Here is a 20,966-nt window from a genome sequence, read left to right on the forward strand (position 1 = left end):
AAGCCCAAGTCCCTCAGGGTACCAGAACAGCAGATCTGCATCCCCGGCGGACAACGGGTTAACTGATCCGGACCAGCGTGACCAGAACCAGTCCCGTGCCCTAACCACGCCGACATGCCTACTCCAGGAGAAGGGGCAGATATGCGTGTTGATCTAAAACATGAAAAGAAGGCGCCACCCAGACGGACGGTGCGAACTGCGCCCGGTGGCCCACCCCAAGGGTGTGAGACACCTCTACATATGTTCAGATCCATTCCGTTATCATCCCCCAGATATGAACGAGAATCCGTCGATAACCAATAACAGGTTGTCGGAAGAGGAAAAAACCTCCATCCCAGTTGCTTTATAAAAACGCAGTTTCAACCACAAGCAACCAAGGCGTACTAGCTACCCGCATGATCTTTAACAGAACACCCCGAGCTAGCACTTAAGCGTGCGTCGGGACACAACCACATCAATGAACAGGCTAGTTAGACCGTTCAGTGAATCCCCAAGGCGCCCAGGGGAAACGACAAGAGGGGTGCGGTGCTTCCTAAACTCCAACTCTTTTTAATAAAAAAGAAGGAAGCACCAACAGACATGAATCCCATTCTACACAGCCGAGGGTAAAAACTGTTTACATTTTTACATCCAGTCACCCCTTTCACAGAGGATTTAGACCGAAATTCCCCAGAGAGCCTTCCCACGTGAGTCGTAGAATGAAAAAGCCATGGCAACTACGAGTCACGTGACCAACTGACTCAAGTTACACATAAAATCGAGCGTAGCGGACCCGTAAGTCCTACGCTCTAACCCGACACAACAGATCGTACGTAAAGATCTAACTCACGGAAGCCATCGTCATAGCAACGTACGTAGTGTCGTATGCCATGACGGGGGGGAACCCAACACACAACTCCTGTTTTTAATAGGAGCAGAGTCAGGACAACCCTTCCCCCCCCCCCCCCCCCCTCCCTGCCAAGGCGCCTAACGGCTTGGCCCTGACTGGCCTAACAGGAGATGAGAAAACCCCCCTGACCAATCAAGTGGGAAGGAGGGGTTTATTCGGCACCCCCTCACAAAACCCTTCCCCCTACACACAATAACAACTGTAGTATATGAAACCTTTGGTTGTATTAGCGCAAGCTAATACAATGCACGCTACCCACAGAACTGTGAACAGGGTTTACAACAAAACCAAGTCGTGTGTGTGTGTGAATCCTACACCCGCATTCCATGTTGTACATAGAAAAACACTGATAGAGAGAGTAACGGCTAGGCCGTGGAACGTGTGTATACGAGCATTACTGCAACTAACACAACAGTGTTGTAGCTCAACATTACTTCTTGTGTAAGCAACAGACCACACAACCAGCTTCTACCTGCATGTGGAGTGTCAGGCCGAGATAGAAACCTTTCTATAACCGAGTGTATGCTGCAGACCTTGCTTAAGCTCATAACACGAACGTAACTCTTCCATCAATGTATACTAGTGCAGATTCACACTTTGCAACCTCATCATATGTTTTGGTGAAGAAACACACAGTTTGTTTAACAAAAAATACAGTCCCCCCTTAGAGGGGACTTTTTATTTATGAGCAAACAAATAATATGAGAGGCCGGGGAGGGGTAAACAGAGGGGACCGCAGGGGAAAAAAGTCACTGGGTCTAGCGGCGTCTGCTGCCTCGAGCCGCTCGGGCTTTGCCACCCCGAGAAGCCCCGGAGGGACGGTAGATAATCGGTTGCTGGTCACAACGATCCCTACCGTCTCCTCCAGTCGTAGATGGGCCGGCTGCAGCACCAGCACCATCTCTCCTCCTAGCCTTCTTCGATGGGCCAGCAGTGGCGGTGGAGGCAGTAGCAGCCACGGCGGAGGAAGCTCGACGACGTGGAAGCCGTCTGACTCCACCGGCGATGACGGGAGGTGGAAAATGGGGTTGGAGCACGGATCTCTCCTCTGCCATCTCTCTGCACGTTGAGGTCATCAATTGCAGGGCCTTCCCTAACAGTCCAGCATCGGAGAGGGTGGTCGTTAGAAGAGGACCTCTCTTCTTCTCCGGCACACGGGCCTGCTCCAGCCAAAGGTGGCACTGGATCAGAGTCGCCAGGGCGCGCACTTTCCCAGCGGCTATGGCCTGCAGCTGAGTCAGATGCAGGACAGCTCCTGCCGCCTGGGTGAGCTGGTCATGTTGGACATCAGTCAGCTCCGTGCCGCCCGTCATTATCCCGGATATAAATCTTGCCAGCTGCACGACATTAGACGCGGCAGCCAGAGATTGTGTACCAGAGATGAACGACTGGTCGCTCCAATAAGCCAACCGCCTAGCCGATTTTCCTTGAAGAACCGGCTTGCATAATGGCTCCCACACCACTTCCGGACAGAGGAGAGCGGCCATCGGCCTATCAAGCCGTGGCACACCCTCTCTCATACCGTCGACCAAACCCACCACCCGCGTAACTGGTACGTAGGCGGGGGTGAGGCCCATGATGTGGGACACCACCTGGCCCCGACGAACATAGGCCCCCATTGAGGGGAAAAATGGGTAGACAACGTACACCCCTCTCACCGGGCGACGTTGCCAGAGATGACCTATTAGATCATCAGGGACAGGAGCAGGCAGTGGCTGCGGCAGCGGCACGCCGTTTGCAGCGGCCGCCACCGCCATAAGCTCGGGGAACAAAGCCTGCAGTTCCCCCTGCAGACTTTCCTCCACCGAACCCGCATCCCTCACATGCAGCAGGCTTCGACTGGTCAAGGCTGATAGTAGGGCATCCTGCCGATGAGGCCGAGGGTTTTCCACGACATCCTCGAACAAGGCGCCCCAAGGAGACATTTCACCCCCCTCCAGTGTTACCTGGACGGGTGGGATACTCATCTCTACTGGGCCTTCAAACAAGAACCTGTCTGCCTCTACCATGTAATCCTCTGTTTCCATCGGGCAGATAGAGACCGACGCATCCTCGCTGGTCTCCAGCAATTCACCAAACCCAGGCCGTTCACGTCTGCAAGCCACCATCTTGCGACGGGAGCGAGCAGACGCAAAAAGTTTGCGTCTCAAATCCTCCGGAACCAAAGGAACCGGCCGCTCAACAGCGGACGATTCCCCGGAAACAGAGGAACCAGAGCCAGGACCAGGCCATCGCAGAGACGACAGCACTGGTGCACCGGCTCCTCGGAGAGGCAAACTACCCATCGGATGCCTACCGGGCGTGGCTGCCACCCACAAAAGAGGCAACAGCCCCGCACCAGAACGCACGACGGAGGCGGGAATGGAGAACCGCTGGTGAAGAGTGGCTCTGCGACTCTCCGAAGTAGACATTATGACTTAGATTTTTCTATCGAATATTTATGAGAGAAGAAGAAAAAAATAAGCACAATGTAAACACGTCTCAACTTTCTTCAACTAGCAACCTCGTCAAGTGGGGATCTACCGAAGGCACTTCCTTGTGGTGAAAGCGAAGAAGGAGGCGAGTAGGTGGCCACACACCTACTTATGAAGGTGAGCTTATAGGGGTGTGGCCGGACGAATGTTGGGATGTAAAGGTACATTGTGGAATTTTTATTCAGTGCGCGTGCACGAGTGAAGTATAGTGCAGTAGTGACGCTGAGCGAGAACCACTACGAAACAGAACACCCAAAATGTTTTACTCAGATACTCTTTCAATATTAACTCTGTCGTCTATACATAATGCCAAATATGTTACTGGGTAGTAGGTATATCTGCATCTGTTGGAAGCTCTGACAATTAGCCCCTAGCTTAGTAATACTGAGAACCCGTGTTTGTCTCCTGTCAAATAGCACTGTAGCAAAGTTAAAGTGAGCAAGCAACACACTAGTGCCAGTGCCTTTTGGGTAAACTGAAATATCTCTTTGTGACATATCATATAAAGACACATAAAAACAAACAACATATCAGTTAACTTCATGATCAAAACTGCAAAAAATTATTTCATCAATGACAAAACTGAGGAAAACAAAAATAAACCCTGTGAACTTTGGAAATTACTCAATAATCAACTAGGCTGCAGTAAAAAACTTAAAACCAGATTTTCAAACATAAACATAAAGACAGATAACACGCTCATCACAGACAAGCTGGATGTGGCCAATTACTTAAACATTTTCTTCACAAACATAGCCTCAACACTGGTAAATAAACTACCCTCCCACTCAGGGCATTTTGGGGTAGAACACATCATAGCCTACTACAATAACCTAGCGGTCCGCAAAGACGACTTCAAACTATAAATGGTAACAGCTGAGGTACGCAAAAAACTGAGCGCCCTCCAAACTAACAAGGCCACTGGCCATGACAATATCCCCTCCAAATTCCTCAGAGACTCAGCAGCCGCCATCACCCCAGTCATCACAACCTCTCCATAAAACAGGGACACGTACCCAAAGACTTCAAAATTGCGAGAGTAAAAGGCGGCTGGGTGGCGCAGCGGTCTAAGCACTCGTCACCAACGCAAGAGACACCGGTATCGAATCCGGCTGTCAGCGTTGCCTCCGGCTTGGCCGGCCGTCATACTGGCTCAATTGGCAGAGTCAGCGGGAGCGAAGCCGGTGGGGTGGTAATCTGGTTGTTGTAAGCAGCGACTCCTACAGGTTGGTGGAGGTAGTGTGACCTCATACGCGTTACACTTCACCAATGAGAGTCCGCGCTGGCAGGTGAAAAGAGGTTGCTGGCTGTCTCCTATGTGACGGAGGAAGCATCTGATAGACTTCAGGGCCGCCTATTGCTTATTAACAGCGGAGCAGTGCTGCCGTTGCTTCAGCGTTTTCCCTGATTGGCTGCGACACGCCCTGCGGCAGGCGCGGCAACCGCAGAGCGGAGCGGCAGAGCTTGCGGCATTATGTAGCCCTAATCCGCCATGATTTTCATTCGAAGCTCAGCTCACCTGGCAGCGCAGCGGTCCTGCGGTCCGTTGTTGACAAGTTCGAATCCCATCAATTTTTTTTTTTAACGTGTATTCTTTCGCCGGTTAAGGTTAGGCATGGTTAAGGTTAAGGTTAAGGTTAGGCATTCTTTCGGAGTTGGTTAAGGTTAGAACGGTTAAGTTTAGGCGCTGTTAAGGAGCTGGTTAAGGTTAGAGTTTGTCTTAGAGAATGGCAATATTCTTTCTATGGTTAAGGTTAAGGTTAGGCATGGTTAAGGTTAAGGTTAAGGTTAGGCATTGTTTCGGAGTTGGTTAAGGTTAGAACGGTTAAGTTTAGGCGCTGTTAAGGAGCTGGTTAAGGTTAGCGTTTGTCTTAGAGAATGGCAATAGACAGCCTATTTCCGCACTGCCGCTCTCTCGCGCTGCCGCGGTCACATGGTCAAATTGTCACATTCTTGCACTCCTCCGCTGTTAGAAAGCAACACGCTTCAGGGCCCTCATTTATCAATGGTGCGTACGCACAGATATGTGCGTAACCCGTGCGTACGATCATTTCTAAGCAAAGTGTGTGACTTATCAATTTGAACGTGTGCTTGACTTTGTGCGTATATCTACGCACAGCTCCGACCGTGCGTACCTGGCGCCCGGTGGTAGAATATTATTATTGCAATGCGGAAATAAGCTTCCGTGCATTACTTCCAACACTGGCGTGTTCTGTTGTATGACCCGTAATTCATTATAGTTCATTGTAAAATAGCGACAGTAGTGTAATTATAACGGGCTCACGTGCGAACAAGAGGTTGGCCTGCTTGTTTGGCACGGGGGGCAGACGCAGAACACCCACCTCCAAACATGATTAAATATTGTTTCAAATAAAAAGCTAAATACTATTATTTTGTGTCATGTTTCCAAATAAGATTGGTCAAAACGAAATGCTTTCTACTTCAATTTGTTGGTTAGAATAGATGACCTCCGTTGAAACTTCACTCAGACTAAGAGTCTATTTGTGAGCTGCCGCACAGACGTGATAATAATAATAATAATAACAATAATAGCTTCATTTTATATAGCGCCTTTCAAGAGACCCAAGATCACTTTACATAGATAGGGGGGGGGAAATAACAGAGTAACAAACATAGTGGACAGACACAACATATAAATATGATGATGGAATTCAAGTTCAAGTTTGTATTGATCACATATAGGCAGGCTACACATGGCGTAGGCTACAGTACATCATACATGGCAGTGAGATTCATTGTTCTTGTATATGCTCTTGTATTATTGTTTAGTATATAGGCTACCTAATACCAACATCAAAATAGATTGTATGCCTCTACAAATCCTATGCAGGTAGAACATTTACGGAAAACCTGTCGCGATTTGGAATAAAATTGAGGAGAACTTTAATCCCTGGGTATTAATCGAACGAAACGGAAAAAGGCAGTCATATTCCAGCACGGCCTTTATTAGTGTTTTGCTGCCCAGGCAGCAATGGTCTTTAAGTTAATAGATATCATATCCGACATCACCGTACGTGTACATGTCTGTCAGCCTGTCGCGTATTTCTCCCATAACACGCTTCGCTCGGCTTAGTAAATTTTTCCACATTTCATGGGGGTGTTCCATTACCGTATATGGTTCATTACGGGCGGTTCTATATGCAAATACTTAAAATCGTGCACGAGCGCGGAGCGTAGAACAAATAATATTTATCAACACGGAGTGTGCGTACGACCCGTGTACGCACGTGTGATAAATCCCGATTTTTCTGTGCGTACACACATTCTAAATTCTGTGCTTAAGAACGAAAATAGAACACTTTCTAAGAATTGTTGATAAATGAGGGCCCAGGACTCCCTAGACCGACCAGTGGGGGGTACATGCGAGCAACGACCAGGAAGGGGAGGGGGGAATTGGCATAATGATTAAATTGGGATGGGAGAAAATCAGAGAAAAACAGGAGGAGAAAAAGTGGATAAAAAAAAATTGCGAGAGTGGGCAGCAAATTGGAGCCAGGCAACTATACCGCCCTGTTTCTATTCTTACCTCCATCTCGAAAGTCATGGAAAAAAATTTATACGAACAGGTCGAAAAGTACCTTGCGGAAAAACATCGAATCTATGAATTCCAATCTGGCTTCAGAACATCCCACTCCACTGACACATGCCTTCTCTATTTGAACGACCACATCAAACAAGAGGTGGATGCGGACAAATACTTCTTCTTCTTTCGTGTAACGTCAGAGGTCCAACTCCGTATCTTGTAGCCATGCCCTTAACTCTGGTCCCACATCAAAGAGGCTGGCTTCCGAGGGTGGTTTGTATAGGGGGCAGATGGTCAGGATGTGGTCAACAGTCTGCTCAGGGTCTCCACACTCACATGCAGCGCTGTCTGCCAGGCCCCACTTCTTTAATGATGCTTTAAAGCGACCAACCCCAGATCTTAAACGGTTCAGCAGAACCCATTGCCGGCGTGGAAGATCGTCTCCTGTGGCGCCATCTCCTGGATCCCAGATGTGGTGGTGGATACGGGTTGGCCCAGCACTCTCCCACTCTCTCTTCCAGGCTGCCGCCAGCCATCCATTTCTGGATAGGTCCTCAGTGGTGGAACGGAGCATCTCTTGTGCCACCTTGTTGTAGGGGTGGCGGGACTTGAGTCTGCTCATAGGTGCTGTTGTTGTTGTGGTGTTGTGTAGGATGTGCCAGTCATGCTTCACTGCCTTCCTTGCTAGGGCGAGAGTGGCTGGACCTACAAAAGGCCTTCGACACTGTCAATCACTCCATTCTGATTGACAAGCTAAAAGCCATTGGTTTTGATAGTCTATCAGTGAGCTGGATGCAATCCTACCTGGAGTGGAGAGAACAGATGGTGGAGGTAAACGGTACCCTACCCCCCCCCCCCCCCCCCCCCCCCCCTCCCAGTGAGCTGTGGTGTTCCACAAGGAAGCATACTAGGACCGTTACTGTTCCTAATTTATGCAAATGACATGTCGTCAGCTTGTGACTGCAACTTGTTCCTGTTTGCGGACGATTCAGCCCTGCTGGTCTCTGACAAGAACAAGTTACAGGTTGAAAAAACCCTCAGCTCAGAACTCGGCAGAATCTGCACCTGGCTCGCTGATAACAAACTATCATTACACCTGGGTAAAACAGAGTCCATTCTCTTCGGTTCAAATAACAAACTCAGCAACAGTGGGTGACAATATTGTCACATGGAAAGATGAAATTACATACCTGGTTTCCATCCATTTTGTCCTGTGACAAAATGGCATCCAATGTAATAAAAAAATTCAACCAACGAACTAGATTCTTGTACCGGATCTCCTCTCTGGTAAACAAGAATACCCTGAAGACTCTGGCAGGATACTACGACTATGCCTGCACCTCATGGTACCAAAGCACCTCAAAAGTGCTAAAAACAAAATTACAAACATCACAAAACAAACTGGTCAGACTACTACTTGACCTTACTCCTAGAACCAACCTCACCCCTGCCCACTTTGACAACCTAGGATGGCTTAGAGTAGACGACAGAGTACAGCAACTTGCAATGGGCCTGGTCTACAAGATACACTACACCACTCAGGTACCCATGTACATGTCAAAATACTTCCCAAAGGTCAGTGAATACCACGACCACAACACCAGAGGGAGCTCCACAAATCATGTCAAACCCAGATTCGGCTCAAACAAGGGACTAAACACGTTTCGCAATTATGCCACTTCAATGTGGAACGCCCTACCCACAGCTGTAAAGGAATGTGAATCACTACCCACTTTCAAAACCACTCTCAAAGAGCACCTACGGGAGACTGCTATTCGAAACTGGCCCCTGTCAATGTCCAAACCCAACCCCAACCCCCTCCAATGTACAGTTCCCCCCCACCCCGCCTACCCAACCCCCCCCTGTTGTAATCACGGCAAGAGCCTTCCTCACCCCTCCTCCTTCCTCACCATCACCATCACGGCGGAAGCCTTCCTCACCCCTCGTCCTCTCACACCCTTATATGGGCAGCGTCCGATCCCCGGGTTCCCACGCTGCCAGCACACTAATTGACACGGCTGAGAGGAATCCCCTCATCAGCGAGATGGTACTTCAGGCCACGGATCCTGTTCTACCCTCGTCGGAGTGTTAACCTTACTTTCTAGGTACGACGATAGCTCTAGCCTTGCTACTCTAAACCTTGTTGAATTACCTTGTCGCTAATCCTGTTCTCTCTGTGCCCCAGGACCACCGCCCCGGTACTCCGCTCACCTGGACGACCCATGCGGCACATGGAACGCACCATTCCTCACTCCAAGAACATTCTTGTACCTGTCTGTCGCACATTCCTGTTGTGAAACTGTCTGCTTGGGGAACCATAATTAAAACCCACCTAAACCGCTCCATTCTCTCTCCTCCTGTGTTCTGCAATTGGGCTCCGCCAAACCCCTATCCTAACACCCCCCCAATGTACAGTTTCTTCCCCCTCAAATGTATATACTATTTTTAGACTCTTTTTGTACTCTGGTATGTCATAAATGTCTAAATGTAACAGTACTATCTACCTGTATGTCATGTATGTCATATATGTTATGATGAATTGAAAATGGGGGACCCTGATGTAAACAAGATGAAAGTCTTTCTCTGGTCTGCATCCCCTTAACAATTGTGTGTATTGAGCTGTACTGTGTATTGTACCCATTCTGCAATCTGTTAATAAAATGTTCAATCAATCAATCAATCAATCAATCAATCAATCAATCAATCAATCAGATAAAGAAACATAAAAACAAACAAACAACAAAAGCGGGAACTGTCTTTTAAGTAACATATAAACATGTTGTTTGAATGGTCATAATATTGTTCCATTCATCACCTCACAACCTCAATAAGAACTTCTGTATATTGTAATATCTCAGGCTGGCCTGTATTTGAAATCCTCATCTCACTTAAAATATGTTATATTACTGGATCTTGTAAACATATCACAATGGAACAGAAATAGCATGCTTTCCAAGTGTTTACCTAGTCTACCACTGCATGGACATGTTACCAATGGTTACAGGTAGCCATATTGGAAGACATATAACTGACAAGCATTCTGTTACTCTATTAGGGGTTCCATTCTCACTCACACAAAAAATGTATATGCTCTTGTGGAATTGTGAGGAGCTTGTGTGTAAATGGCTTGTGTTATGGTTGCTATATTATATGAGTAATTATGAAAAGAGACTTGAATGACAATAAAGAAAAGGGAACGTCCACATAAAAACGTGCAGAAACCATTTAAAGCATAATAACTTTATCCAGTAGAATAGATGACAGACATTTCAGACAAACATAGACTACCAGTTTTATAATAAATAATGTAAACAATGCATCTATATCAGATCAGACATTATAATGTAGACAATAAACCTTTAAGTAGAAAAATGTGAATCACTGCACAACAGAAAATTATATAGTATATTTATTTAATTACATTTTAATTTATGTTCATCATAAAGTCAAATGCATGCATTATGGATATTTGGATATTTAACATCACTTGACTGATTGTATGATGTGCTGACCATGTTTTGAAACCTGAGAAGTCAATGCTTGGAGTATAAAGGCTCCATTTTCCTTTTATTTTATTTATTTAAGAGATTACTTTCCAAATCAGTTGACATGTTGACATCACACCTATCAGAGTGATAATCATTACATATCAGTTCACATAACAAGAGTGATACTCATTACCTATCAATTCACATAACGAGTGAAAATCATTACATATCAGTACACATAACAAGAGTGATAATCATTGCATATCAATTAACATAACGAGTGTAAATCATTACATATCAGTTCACATAACAAGAGTGATAATCATTACATGAGGCCTAAATGTTGTTCCCCTGTGTTGTAAAAAATTAAGCCAAAAGTTAAATTAAGGCTATAATTTATAAAAATGTCTGTTGGTGACTCAAGGGAAAGAAATGAGATCCTCCTCAAATGAATCCTCCTCAAACGACTGCTCTTCGTCCTCATGAATCGTCTTGTTTTGAAACTGCTTGGATGCTCCCAACTCCATTAGTAGGGCCGTCTTAAGCACACTACACAGAAAGAACATATTATAATATAATATCACACGCATCCAAAAACATCAAAACAGTTTTGCACACAAATGATAAGGCAGCAGTCCCTATAAGACAAGGTTTTGCTATTTTTCTACATAATTTCATAGAGCTGTAATTAACACAAAGATGCAATGTCCCAGGTGACATCACTGGTGGCCATATTCAAGCTAATTTACTCTCAATAGCTGTCTAACTCAATGAATGTGTGCAAAACTAGTTTGGATGTGTGTGAGATTATGTGCAAAATAAATCAGTGAAGTGCCCTTTTAAGCAGTTGGGTCAGAAACGTATTTTATATTATCTCAATGGCAAGGAGCCACATCAACATTACTGCCTTTTGGAGGCTCTACCCCCCCCCCCCCCCCCCCCCCCCCCCCCCACCCCCTGCCCTAGTGGGCTGAATTTGAAAGCTAAATCAAGATAGTTGTATCACCTGGAACCAGACATCTTGCGGGAATCTGCCACTAATCTGTCGAGAAAGAGGCAGAATTACACTACAATCAATTCATGATGTTTATTACAAATCTTTTATGAATAGAAATGTTTAAGGTTAATACTATGGCAGCAACTAATGATTATTTTGTTATCAATTATTTACCAGAAAAAACAACAATTGATTACATTTTCAATTGAACATTTAAAAATGATTGACGTGCTTATAGATTGACGTGCTTATAGATCACATGGATATAGTTGCCTCTCTGACAGCACCTACTGAAGACTCATTATAGCTCCTTTATTATCTTGAAATAATATAACACTCACCAGTTACTATGACATTGTTTATCATTACATACAATTATCTATGCCTGTAGCTAAATACTGAAAAACAGGGAACAAAATAAAAAAAATTGGCTTTTTAGTATATATCTCCATGTGTTATGTGTTATTTTCCCACTCAGAGATAATATTAAAAACGATTATATATATATATATATATATATATATATATATATATATATATATATATATATATATATCAATATCTTCCTTTTTAATAAAATAGGCTCATGAATTAGGATTGTATTGGTATGTAATTAGCCTAGTTCATGTCAAAAAGACTAGCCTCACACACAAACAAGACTCACTCACACACACAAGACTCACTCACACACACACACACGCACGAACACACGCACGCACGAACACACACACACACGCACGCACGCACGCACACACACACACACACACACACACACACACACACACACACACACACACACACACACACACACACACACACACACTTAGCTTATAGCAGACACTAAGGGCATATAGTGGTGGTCCTCACCCATTGGATTGGCTTTGTTCAGTTGGTGCTTGGTCGTAGTCCAGTATGGCTTGAAACCGCAGGACTTGTTCAAAGAGGTCCTTCAGGAAGGAGAAGTTGTATGTTTGGAGCTCAGCTAATTCTCTTGGAACTGTTTGCTTGCTAATCACTTCCTCGACTTCCGTGAGCATTTTCTGGCTGAAGTAGTCTCCTGCATTTGCAGCGACCATATCATCAATTTTCTTCATCAGCTCAACAACTTGAACTCTTTTTTGTAGTCCCCAGGACTTGTTGTTGAAAACATGGAATCTGTTGCCACATCTTCTGATGACCTCTTGAAGCTTTGGATGACCATTACAAACATAGTCACATATTGTTTGGCCCCTTAGTTCATCACCTCGCGTGAACAGGACAATCATGTGCTTAGAGGCCTCTGGTCCAAACAGTTCCTCCAGGGCCGCCACAGCGTTCTGTTCTTCTTTGGTGAATCTGCCGACCTGAATCACCAACAGGAAGACGTGAGGACCGGGACATGCAAACTGGATGCACCTAATTATCTCATTTTTGATGAACTCTGGAGATTTTTCGGTATCAAGGATTCCTGGTGTATCAGTCACAAATATCTGGCGTTTGTATTTGGCTCTTTTTTTGGAGCACGAGCTTGTCACTGACATTGCATTAGGTTGAGACTCAAATGCTCTCTTGCCAACAATGGTGTTTCCTGCTGCACTTTTCCCCACCCCAGTTTTTCCAATGAGCACAATTCTGAGGGCTTGGCCTGCAAATGAGCAAAAATGTATAAATCCATATTTTATATTCTAGTCCACTCCTAAATGTAGAACATTTTCACAAAATCCAAAACAAATACTTCTGACTATGAATAACCCTAATAATAATGATAATAACAATAATAACAACAAGGCCAATATGAACAACAACAATAATAATACCACCAACACTACTAATATAATAATAATAATACCACCAACACTACTACTACTATAATAATAATAATAATAATAATAATAATAATAATAATAATAATAATAATAATAATAATAATAATAATAATAATAATAATAATAATAATAATAATAATAATAATAATAATAATAATAATAATAATAATAATAATAATAATAATAATAATAATAATAATAATAATAATAATAATAATAATAATAATAATAATAATAATAATAATAATAATAATAATAATAATAATAATAATAATAAAGAAAATAACAATAATAACAATTTAATAAATAAACATATTAACCAACTAAACCAAAAAACATTTCGGGTTATATCTCACCTCTAGGGATTGACAAATTCAAGCCCATGTTTCAGTAGAAAGTTTGAAAGACCTTTACACCTAGTCGGCTTTGTGTCAATGGCGTTGGGATATAGGCTACACTCTGAACAGAGACACTCAGTCTGAGTTTTATAAAGTATTCCACTCCTCCCACTCCTTGCTGTTAGTGCACACCCCTGCTGGGAACTATATGCAGTCCTCTCCCATTACTATAAAGGTGGTTCATTCTCCTTGTCAGTATCAGATGAAGGAGGTTTTTGAAGATTGATCACCTTGACAAGCAGTGATACACTTGGGAAAACATTTATTAAATTAATAAAAAGACATCACATAAGTTTTATTATTCAATCGCCTAAAACTATATTTTCCAAGTGGTATTTTTTATATATTACCATTGTATTCCTTGATTTAGCATTGACTACTCTTTTTTGTTCTATAGCCAACTATACTTGAGATCAGGGTTGGGAAGGTTACTTTTCAAATGTAATGAGTTACAGATTACTGACTACCTACTTACAATTGTAATTAGTAATGTAACCGGTTCGAATAATCTGATAAATGTAACCTGGTTACATTTGATTACTTGAGGATTACTTTACCTCATAAATGTACAAAATTTAAGGAGAAAACTGACAATCTATTCCAATTTACAGACTCAAATATTAATTTTTTTTTATCCACTTTTTCTCCCATTTTCTATATTTTTCTCCCATCCCAATTTCGTATCATCCAATTCAACCCTCCCCTGTCACGGACGCTGTTTCTTGCCTCCCACAAGCCGGCTGCAATGTGGACTAAGTCATACATAGCACAAGTCCCCTCCGGTACTTGAGGTAACAGCAGTCGCATCTTTTCACCTGCGCAGCTCGATCTCTCAGTGGCGAGGAGTAACGCGTGGGAGGCTCACGCTGCCCCGACACTTCCTGATTCTACTGCGCAGGCGCACCAACCGACCTGTAGGAGTCGCTGTCCACAACGCCCGATCCCCACCCTTCAGTTTCCCTCCCCGTAATACGGCCAATGTGTATTACTGTGGACGACCAGCTAAACTGAAAGCATGTGGATCCAGTATTTCGTGGCGAGTGCCTTGCCCACTACGCCACGTAGCCGCCCAGACTCAAATATTCATTTGAATGACGTTATTATCATTGTCTACAATCATTTCATGTTTATTTGTGTGATTTGTTCTCAATCTCACCATCAGAATGCCTTGAGTTTCCCTTTCAAGCTGGGTAATCTAAAAAGTTATCAAAAATGTTAATAAAAAGTTGGTGACCTAATGACCTTTACTCTAGCGCCACCATCAGGCCAAACTTTACATTTTCAAATATGTGTGTCTTGAATAGCTTTCATTTGAATATTTTCAAATTTGATATTCATGACCCCTTGATTTTGGTCACATCATGACCTTTCCTCGAGCACCATCCTCAGGCCAAACATTTCAAATGACTGTATCTCCTGATTCATTAGTCATACAGTCATGAACCGGATATCCATGTCTACTATGGACAACACATTTCCCAAAATGATATGAGATATGCCACATTGGAATTTCTGCCATTTTAAATAAAGTAACACTTTAAACATGCATGCCCTCTATTCAGGGCTTTGTGTATGCATTGCAGACACAACCACTCACAATTTAATTATTTCCTTCTAAATAAAAGTTATTTACTTAGTGAGTTATTTATTTATATCATTACCCACACACACATAAAAAATAAACAGATTATATATGTACGTATTTGTCTTATATATTGGTCTCTCTCACGTTGTGTACTGCAGAAAAATCGTACATTTCCACTAGAACAGCCATGGAGAAAATGTCATTGATTCCCACCGGAAGGGGTCAGATGACCCCACATCTTATATGATAATTATATGTAAACTATATAATTACCTCTTAATATAAAAATATGAGGTTTACCACAGGTTTGAGTGAAAAAAAAAGAAATTATAATAATAATAATAAATAAAAATATTATAATTTTGTTTTCTTTTTTTTTGGATGGAAGAGCCACACATTGACGGGCAAAGAGCCACATGCGGCTTGCGAGCCATGGGTTGGCCACCCCTGCGCTAGACGCTCACAAAGTGCTGTGACTTTCCACATATATATTCCATTATGTGGAATAACGTTCTAATTACATTTTCCTGACGTCATTTTGAAATTTCAGAAACCGTGCCAGATAAAACGAGTACTTTTAGGAAAAGTCATTGAGTGACAGAGCTGGAGCTCGACCGAGTGACGAGGATACATTTATTGAAAATGTTAAAGTTATGTGATGTGTACGATTGCATGTAACTGTCTAACTGTTTCCACAAGAGGGCGCTATAGGCGGAGCTATTAATGCTGGCGCCAGGTAAGAGGTATAAAAGGAGATGTCTCTTCCTCCGTCGCCTCTCATAAGGAGAAGGTCTCGTGTACTGTTGGGTGCAATGATAATAAACCACGCCAAAGGCTAAAGAGAGGAACCTCATCATGGCCAAATTATTGTCGCTCCACAGCTGACTCTGTCAACAGGTTATGGGCCCAGATCACGCAGGGGCGAAATAATAAGGGTAGCAAGTTTAGCTGAAGTATAGGCTAGGTTAGCACCGGGAGCATCGCGTGGCTAAAGGCTAGGCCAACAGGAGCTAAAGCTACGCCTACCATCAAAAAGAGGATGGCGACCAAAGGAAAGAGCAAATGGCCCTCGTTCAACGGAAGAGCAGAGGACTATAAGCTCTGGGAAGAGCGAATGTTGTGCTGCATGCACGGTGTGGGACTGAAGACAACGATCTTGATGGCCCCCACGGGTGAAATAATGGCGGCCGCACGAGCCCTGGACAACAAGCATAATGCCGACGCATACTGTGAGTTAGTACCACTGCTAGACGACACAAGCTTGGGGCTGATATTCCGCGACACTAAGGACAAAGGCAGAGAGAGCCTGAAAGTGTTATAAGTTATATCGGACAGGGAAGACCCCGAATCGTATCCCTCTACATAACACTAACCGCGCTGAAAAAGGGGCACACCGAGATTGTGACCGAAATCTAATACGTCATCAGAGCTGAGCAGATCATTACGGCGCTTAAGAGTGCAGGAGAAGCACCAAGCGATGGACTAATGATGGCGATGGTTATGAGAGGACTACCGGAGCTGTACAAACCGTTCACACTACTGGTGACACACGGTTCAGCGGACATGTTGCTGGGAGAGTTCAAGGCCAAGTTGCGGAACTTTGAGGCCTCAGAAGACACACACCCAGTCGCCGCAGAGGCGGGAAAGAGGGTGCTGAAGGCCCGGGCGGCACCGAGAGAGAAGACCAGGCCCACGATGGAGCTGGCGTGTTGGCGATGCGGAGAAAAAGGGCATCGGAAAGATAACTGCACAAAGACTGTTTTGTGTAGCTTCTGCAAATCCACGGGGCACACAGACAAAGTGTGTAGAAAGAAACGCGACCAGAGCGCACGGTACGCGCATGGACAAGATGGCGGCTGTGGACAAGATGGCGACGACGGTGGACGTGAGACGAGTCGAGACGACGCCCGGAGAGTAGCGGGATGAGAGGACTTCATCTTCGGGGCGCAGACAGCGTACGTCACCCAGCCAACGCAGCAGCAGCAGGCCCAAAGGAAGGGACTGATCTTGGACACAGGTCCCACGTCATCAATGACTGAAATCGATTCAAGTACGTTGACAACACCTTGGAGACACAGCATGGAGCTGTCAGACGGGAAGCGCACTTACGGGTTGGCGCAAGGGAGAGGAGACGCACAGCCTCATAGACAGTGAGGGGCGCCGGTGTACAGTGACGTTAAAGAACGCTCTCTACATACCCTCGTTCCCACAAGAACTATTCTCTGTAAAATCTGCTACTGCAAACGGTGCCAAAGTGTTCTTCAATGAAGGTAAAGATGTTCTTGTAGAGCCTGACGGTATGCGATTTAACATAGAGGTGTACAAGAGAATGTATTATCTACAAACAGAGTGTAATGACAACGACAAGTGTAATAATAATGATGTGACTGTCAGTCACGATATTCAGACATGGCATGAGATCATGGGTCATTGTAATTACGAGGATTTACTGAAACTGCAAGCAGTGACAGAAGGCATGCACATTAAAGGTGAAAAGCGTAGACCTGACAAATAATGTGAAGTGTGCATAAAGGGGAAGTTCACTCAATCGAGAAACAGAAATCCCACAGAAAAAGTAAAGGTACCACTTCCGCTAGTTAACACAGATCTAGCCGGTCCAGTAAGCAACGAGTCCATAGGTGGCTTTAGATATGTACAGTATTTTACAGATGGGTGTACAGGGGCAGTGTTTGTTTACTTTCTCAAAGCAAAGAGTGACACACTCCAGGCCACGGAGAAATTCCTGGCAGACGTAGCCCCTTATGGCAACATAAGATGCTTGAAGTCCAACAACGGAACCGAGTTCACAAATAGAGAGTTCCAATCACTGTTGAGAAGGAACAAGATAAGACATGAGACGTCATGTCCGTACTCCCCACACCAGAACGGGGTAGCAGAGAGGGAAGGACGTACTCTTTTCGAAATGGCTAGGTGTAAGCTAATAGCTGGTGACTTACCTAAGAGTCTATGGCATGGGGAGCTCCAGTAGCTCACCGCATATCTCTGCGCTATTTCTGCGTCGGGGAAAACCGTGCTGCGTCACGGATCTGGTGGACTCCGAGTTCGATTCCCGGACCCGCTGTCATTTACCAGAATGTCTTCCCCTGCTCTATATCCCGTTTCACCCTGTATCTGTCGGTCATGCTTGACCAGAAAAAGCGATAAACGCTAAAAAAGAAAGTTTAAAAAAAAAATAGTCTATGGCATTATGCGGTACAAGAAGCCGCTTACACCAGAAACAGATGTTTTAAGCACATGGGCACCACCCCGTATACAGCACTGACAGGAAAGAAGTGTAATCTAGACAGAATGCACAAATTTGGATCAGTGTGTTATGCTTACCAGCAGGACAGAGGAAAGCTTGAGTCCAGATGTGAAAAAGGACTCTTTGTAGGGCACGACAAAAGAAGCCCCGCTTTTCTAGTCTATTATCCCGGTAAAGGGAAAGTGCAAAAACACAGGCTAGTCAAATTTGTCACAAAGACAACATGTGAGAACGAGACTCAGACAGAGGAGCCAGAGCTGGACTCCAGAGAAAGGTGTGAAGAAACAGAGACACCTCAGCCTAGTGTACTTAGCACAGTCGTGCAGACAGACAGTCAGCAACCCCCAGAGGACGATGACGAGGAGCACCCAAGGGTGACGTCACGTGCCCCATGCAGTGGGAGGTATCCCTCACGGGAACACAAACCCCCAAAGTATCTAAAAGACTATGCCCGGAGAGAAAGTGACGAGGATGACAGTACACTTACAAGCATTGATTACTGCTACAGGGTAGTGAGTGGAGTACCTCAGACCTTTAAAGAGGCCATAGTGTCCCCTGAATCAAGTAAATGGGAGCGAGCAATGGATGAGGAGATGAGGTCCCTAGAGGACAACCACACCTTTACTCTAACCAAGTTACCAGAGGGCAGACAGACAGTGGAAGGAAAATGGGTGCACTCAATCAAGGAGGGTATTGAAGGCCACGACAAGTACAAAGCCAGGTTTGTAGCTAAAGGTAGAGCCATATGAAATCCGTTTTATTATTTTCCAAATTCCATTTTATTTTTTCCCAAATTCCGTTTTTTCCGTTTTAATATTTCAGAATTCTGTATTTAGCTTTTTATGCTCATTTTACCATCAGAAATAGTGTCTAATAAGTGGGAATGAATAAATGTCCACAATTGAATAAGATATAACAGTCCATTTAATGTTTTTAAGTGCTGCAACTCAGAAATACAGTTCAATTTTACACAATATTTTTCAATTAATATTGTGACAAAATAAAAATACACATTTCAAGTGTAAACAATAGATACAACTAGCTACTACTGACATTATCACAATGACAATGTTAGCCTATCTATTATATTGTGATGAAATATAGTAATGCATCATTTAGGCACCTTTAGTTTAGTTTATTTCATTTATAAAGGACAGTGTAGTGTATAATGACAATCGTTTGCATTAAACAAATGAATGGGTGCACTAGAATTAGCAAGAAGCTATCATTTCCATATATAGTCCTATGTACTGTAACGTTTCATAGCTATTTAAGTTTATTTAGATTATAAAGGGCAGTGTATAATGACAATCGTTTGCATTAAACAAATGGATGAGTGCACCAGATTTAGCAAGAAGCTATCATTTCCATCTATAGTCCTATGTACTGTAACGTTTCATAGCTATTTAAGTTTATTTAGATTATAAAGGCAGTGTATAATGACAATCGTTTGCATTAAACAAATGGATGGGTGCACTAGATTTAGCAAGAAGCTATCATGTCCTAACGTTACAGCTATTTAATCACAATAGTGTCGCAAGTGTTTTTGCGGGTCCAGTCCAGGGAACGTTGACAGAATTAGCAAAACACCTTATCACCGGAGGCATAAAAGTCATTAGGATACTGCTCTGCTCTGAATTGAGGGCTTATTGCAGAATTTCTTAGCTTCTTGACGATGTTAACACTGAAGCAGCCAGACGCTTGAGGACCGCTGTGTTGTGTGTAACATGCTGTAGCGTCCCCGCCTCCCCGGTCGCGTGTGCACCACAACGTTCCACCCAAAAACGGAATTTCAGTCCAGATTAGGCCAAATTCTGCAATATTCCACGTTTTGCAGTTGATTCCATTTTTATTGCTTAATTCCGCGATTCCGTCCGCGATTCCGTGAACGCGGATTTCATATGGCTCTACTAAAGGTTACAGTCAGAGGGAGGGGATAGACTACGGTGAAACATTCTCCCCCACAGCCAATCTGACCAGTGTAAGGTGATGCAGAAAGTGGCTGAGGACAGTTTGATTTTACACCAGATGGATGTGAAGACAGCCTACCTGCACGCACCCATAGATAGGGAGATATACATGGAACAACCTGAAGGTTACGAGAAGAAAGAAGAGAAGCTAGTGTGTAAGCTAGAAAAATCCATTTACGGCCTGAAACAGTCTGGGCGAAATTGGAACGAGATGCTTCATACATGTCTCATTGAAGATCACTTCCTACAGAACCCAGTAGACCCCTGTGTTTACTCAAGGGAGTCAAAAGAGTCAGGAAAAGTGATAATTGTCATTTGGGTGGATGATTTGATCATCGCAGACATTTTCTAGGCATGGACTTCGAACAGTCTGCCAGTTGTGTAAAAATATCCCAGAAGAGATATGTGCAGGGCTTGACGTTAACTTTTTGGCTCACTAGCCACTGTGGCTAGTGGTTTTCCAAAGTCACTAGCCACTCAGCAGTTTCACCAGCCAAAAATCCCCACACACGCCGATCATAACCCAACATTGTGATTATTAAAATGATCAT

The 20,966-nt window shown here is 44.0% G+C and overlaps 1 protein-coding gene across 2 annotated transcripts; it reads right to left on the minus strand.

Moving 5' to 3' along the window:
* Positions 1 to 10,174: 10,174 nt before the first annotated feature.
* Positions 10,175 to 13,648, minus strand: LOC311241540 (GTPase IMAP family member 7-like). 2 transcript variants are annotated; one of them, XM_084330390.1, is made up of 4 exons: positions 13,554 to 13,648; positions 12,260 to 13,016; positions 11,402 to 11,437; positions 10,175 to 10,944 (listed from the first exon to the last, which is right to left on the minus strand). In XM_084330390.1, the coding sequence occupies exons 1-4, from the start codon at positions 13,579 to 13,581 to the stop codon at positions 10,815 to 10,817; spliced, it is 951 nt and encodes a 316-aa protein (XP_084186516.1). In that variant the 5' UTR covers positions 13,582 to 13,648; the 3' UTR covers positions 10,175 to 10,814. The 2 variants fall into 2 exon arrangements, with proteins under 2 accessions (XP_084186516.1, XP_084186517.1); XM_084330391.1 differs by having other exon boundaries at positions 10,808 to 10,944; positions 11,402 to 11,432.
* Positions 13,649 to 20,966: the final 7,318 nt, after the last annotated feature.

The sequence above is a fragment of the Notolepis coatsorum genome (assembly GCF_963971535.1).
Source record: "Notolepis coatsorum genome assembly, chromosome: 15".
In the NCBI taxonomy this organism is placed as follows: domain Eukaryota; kingdom Metazoa; phylum Chordata; class Actinopteri; order Aulopiformes; family Paralepididae; genus Notolepis; species Notolepis coatsorum.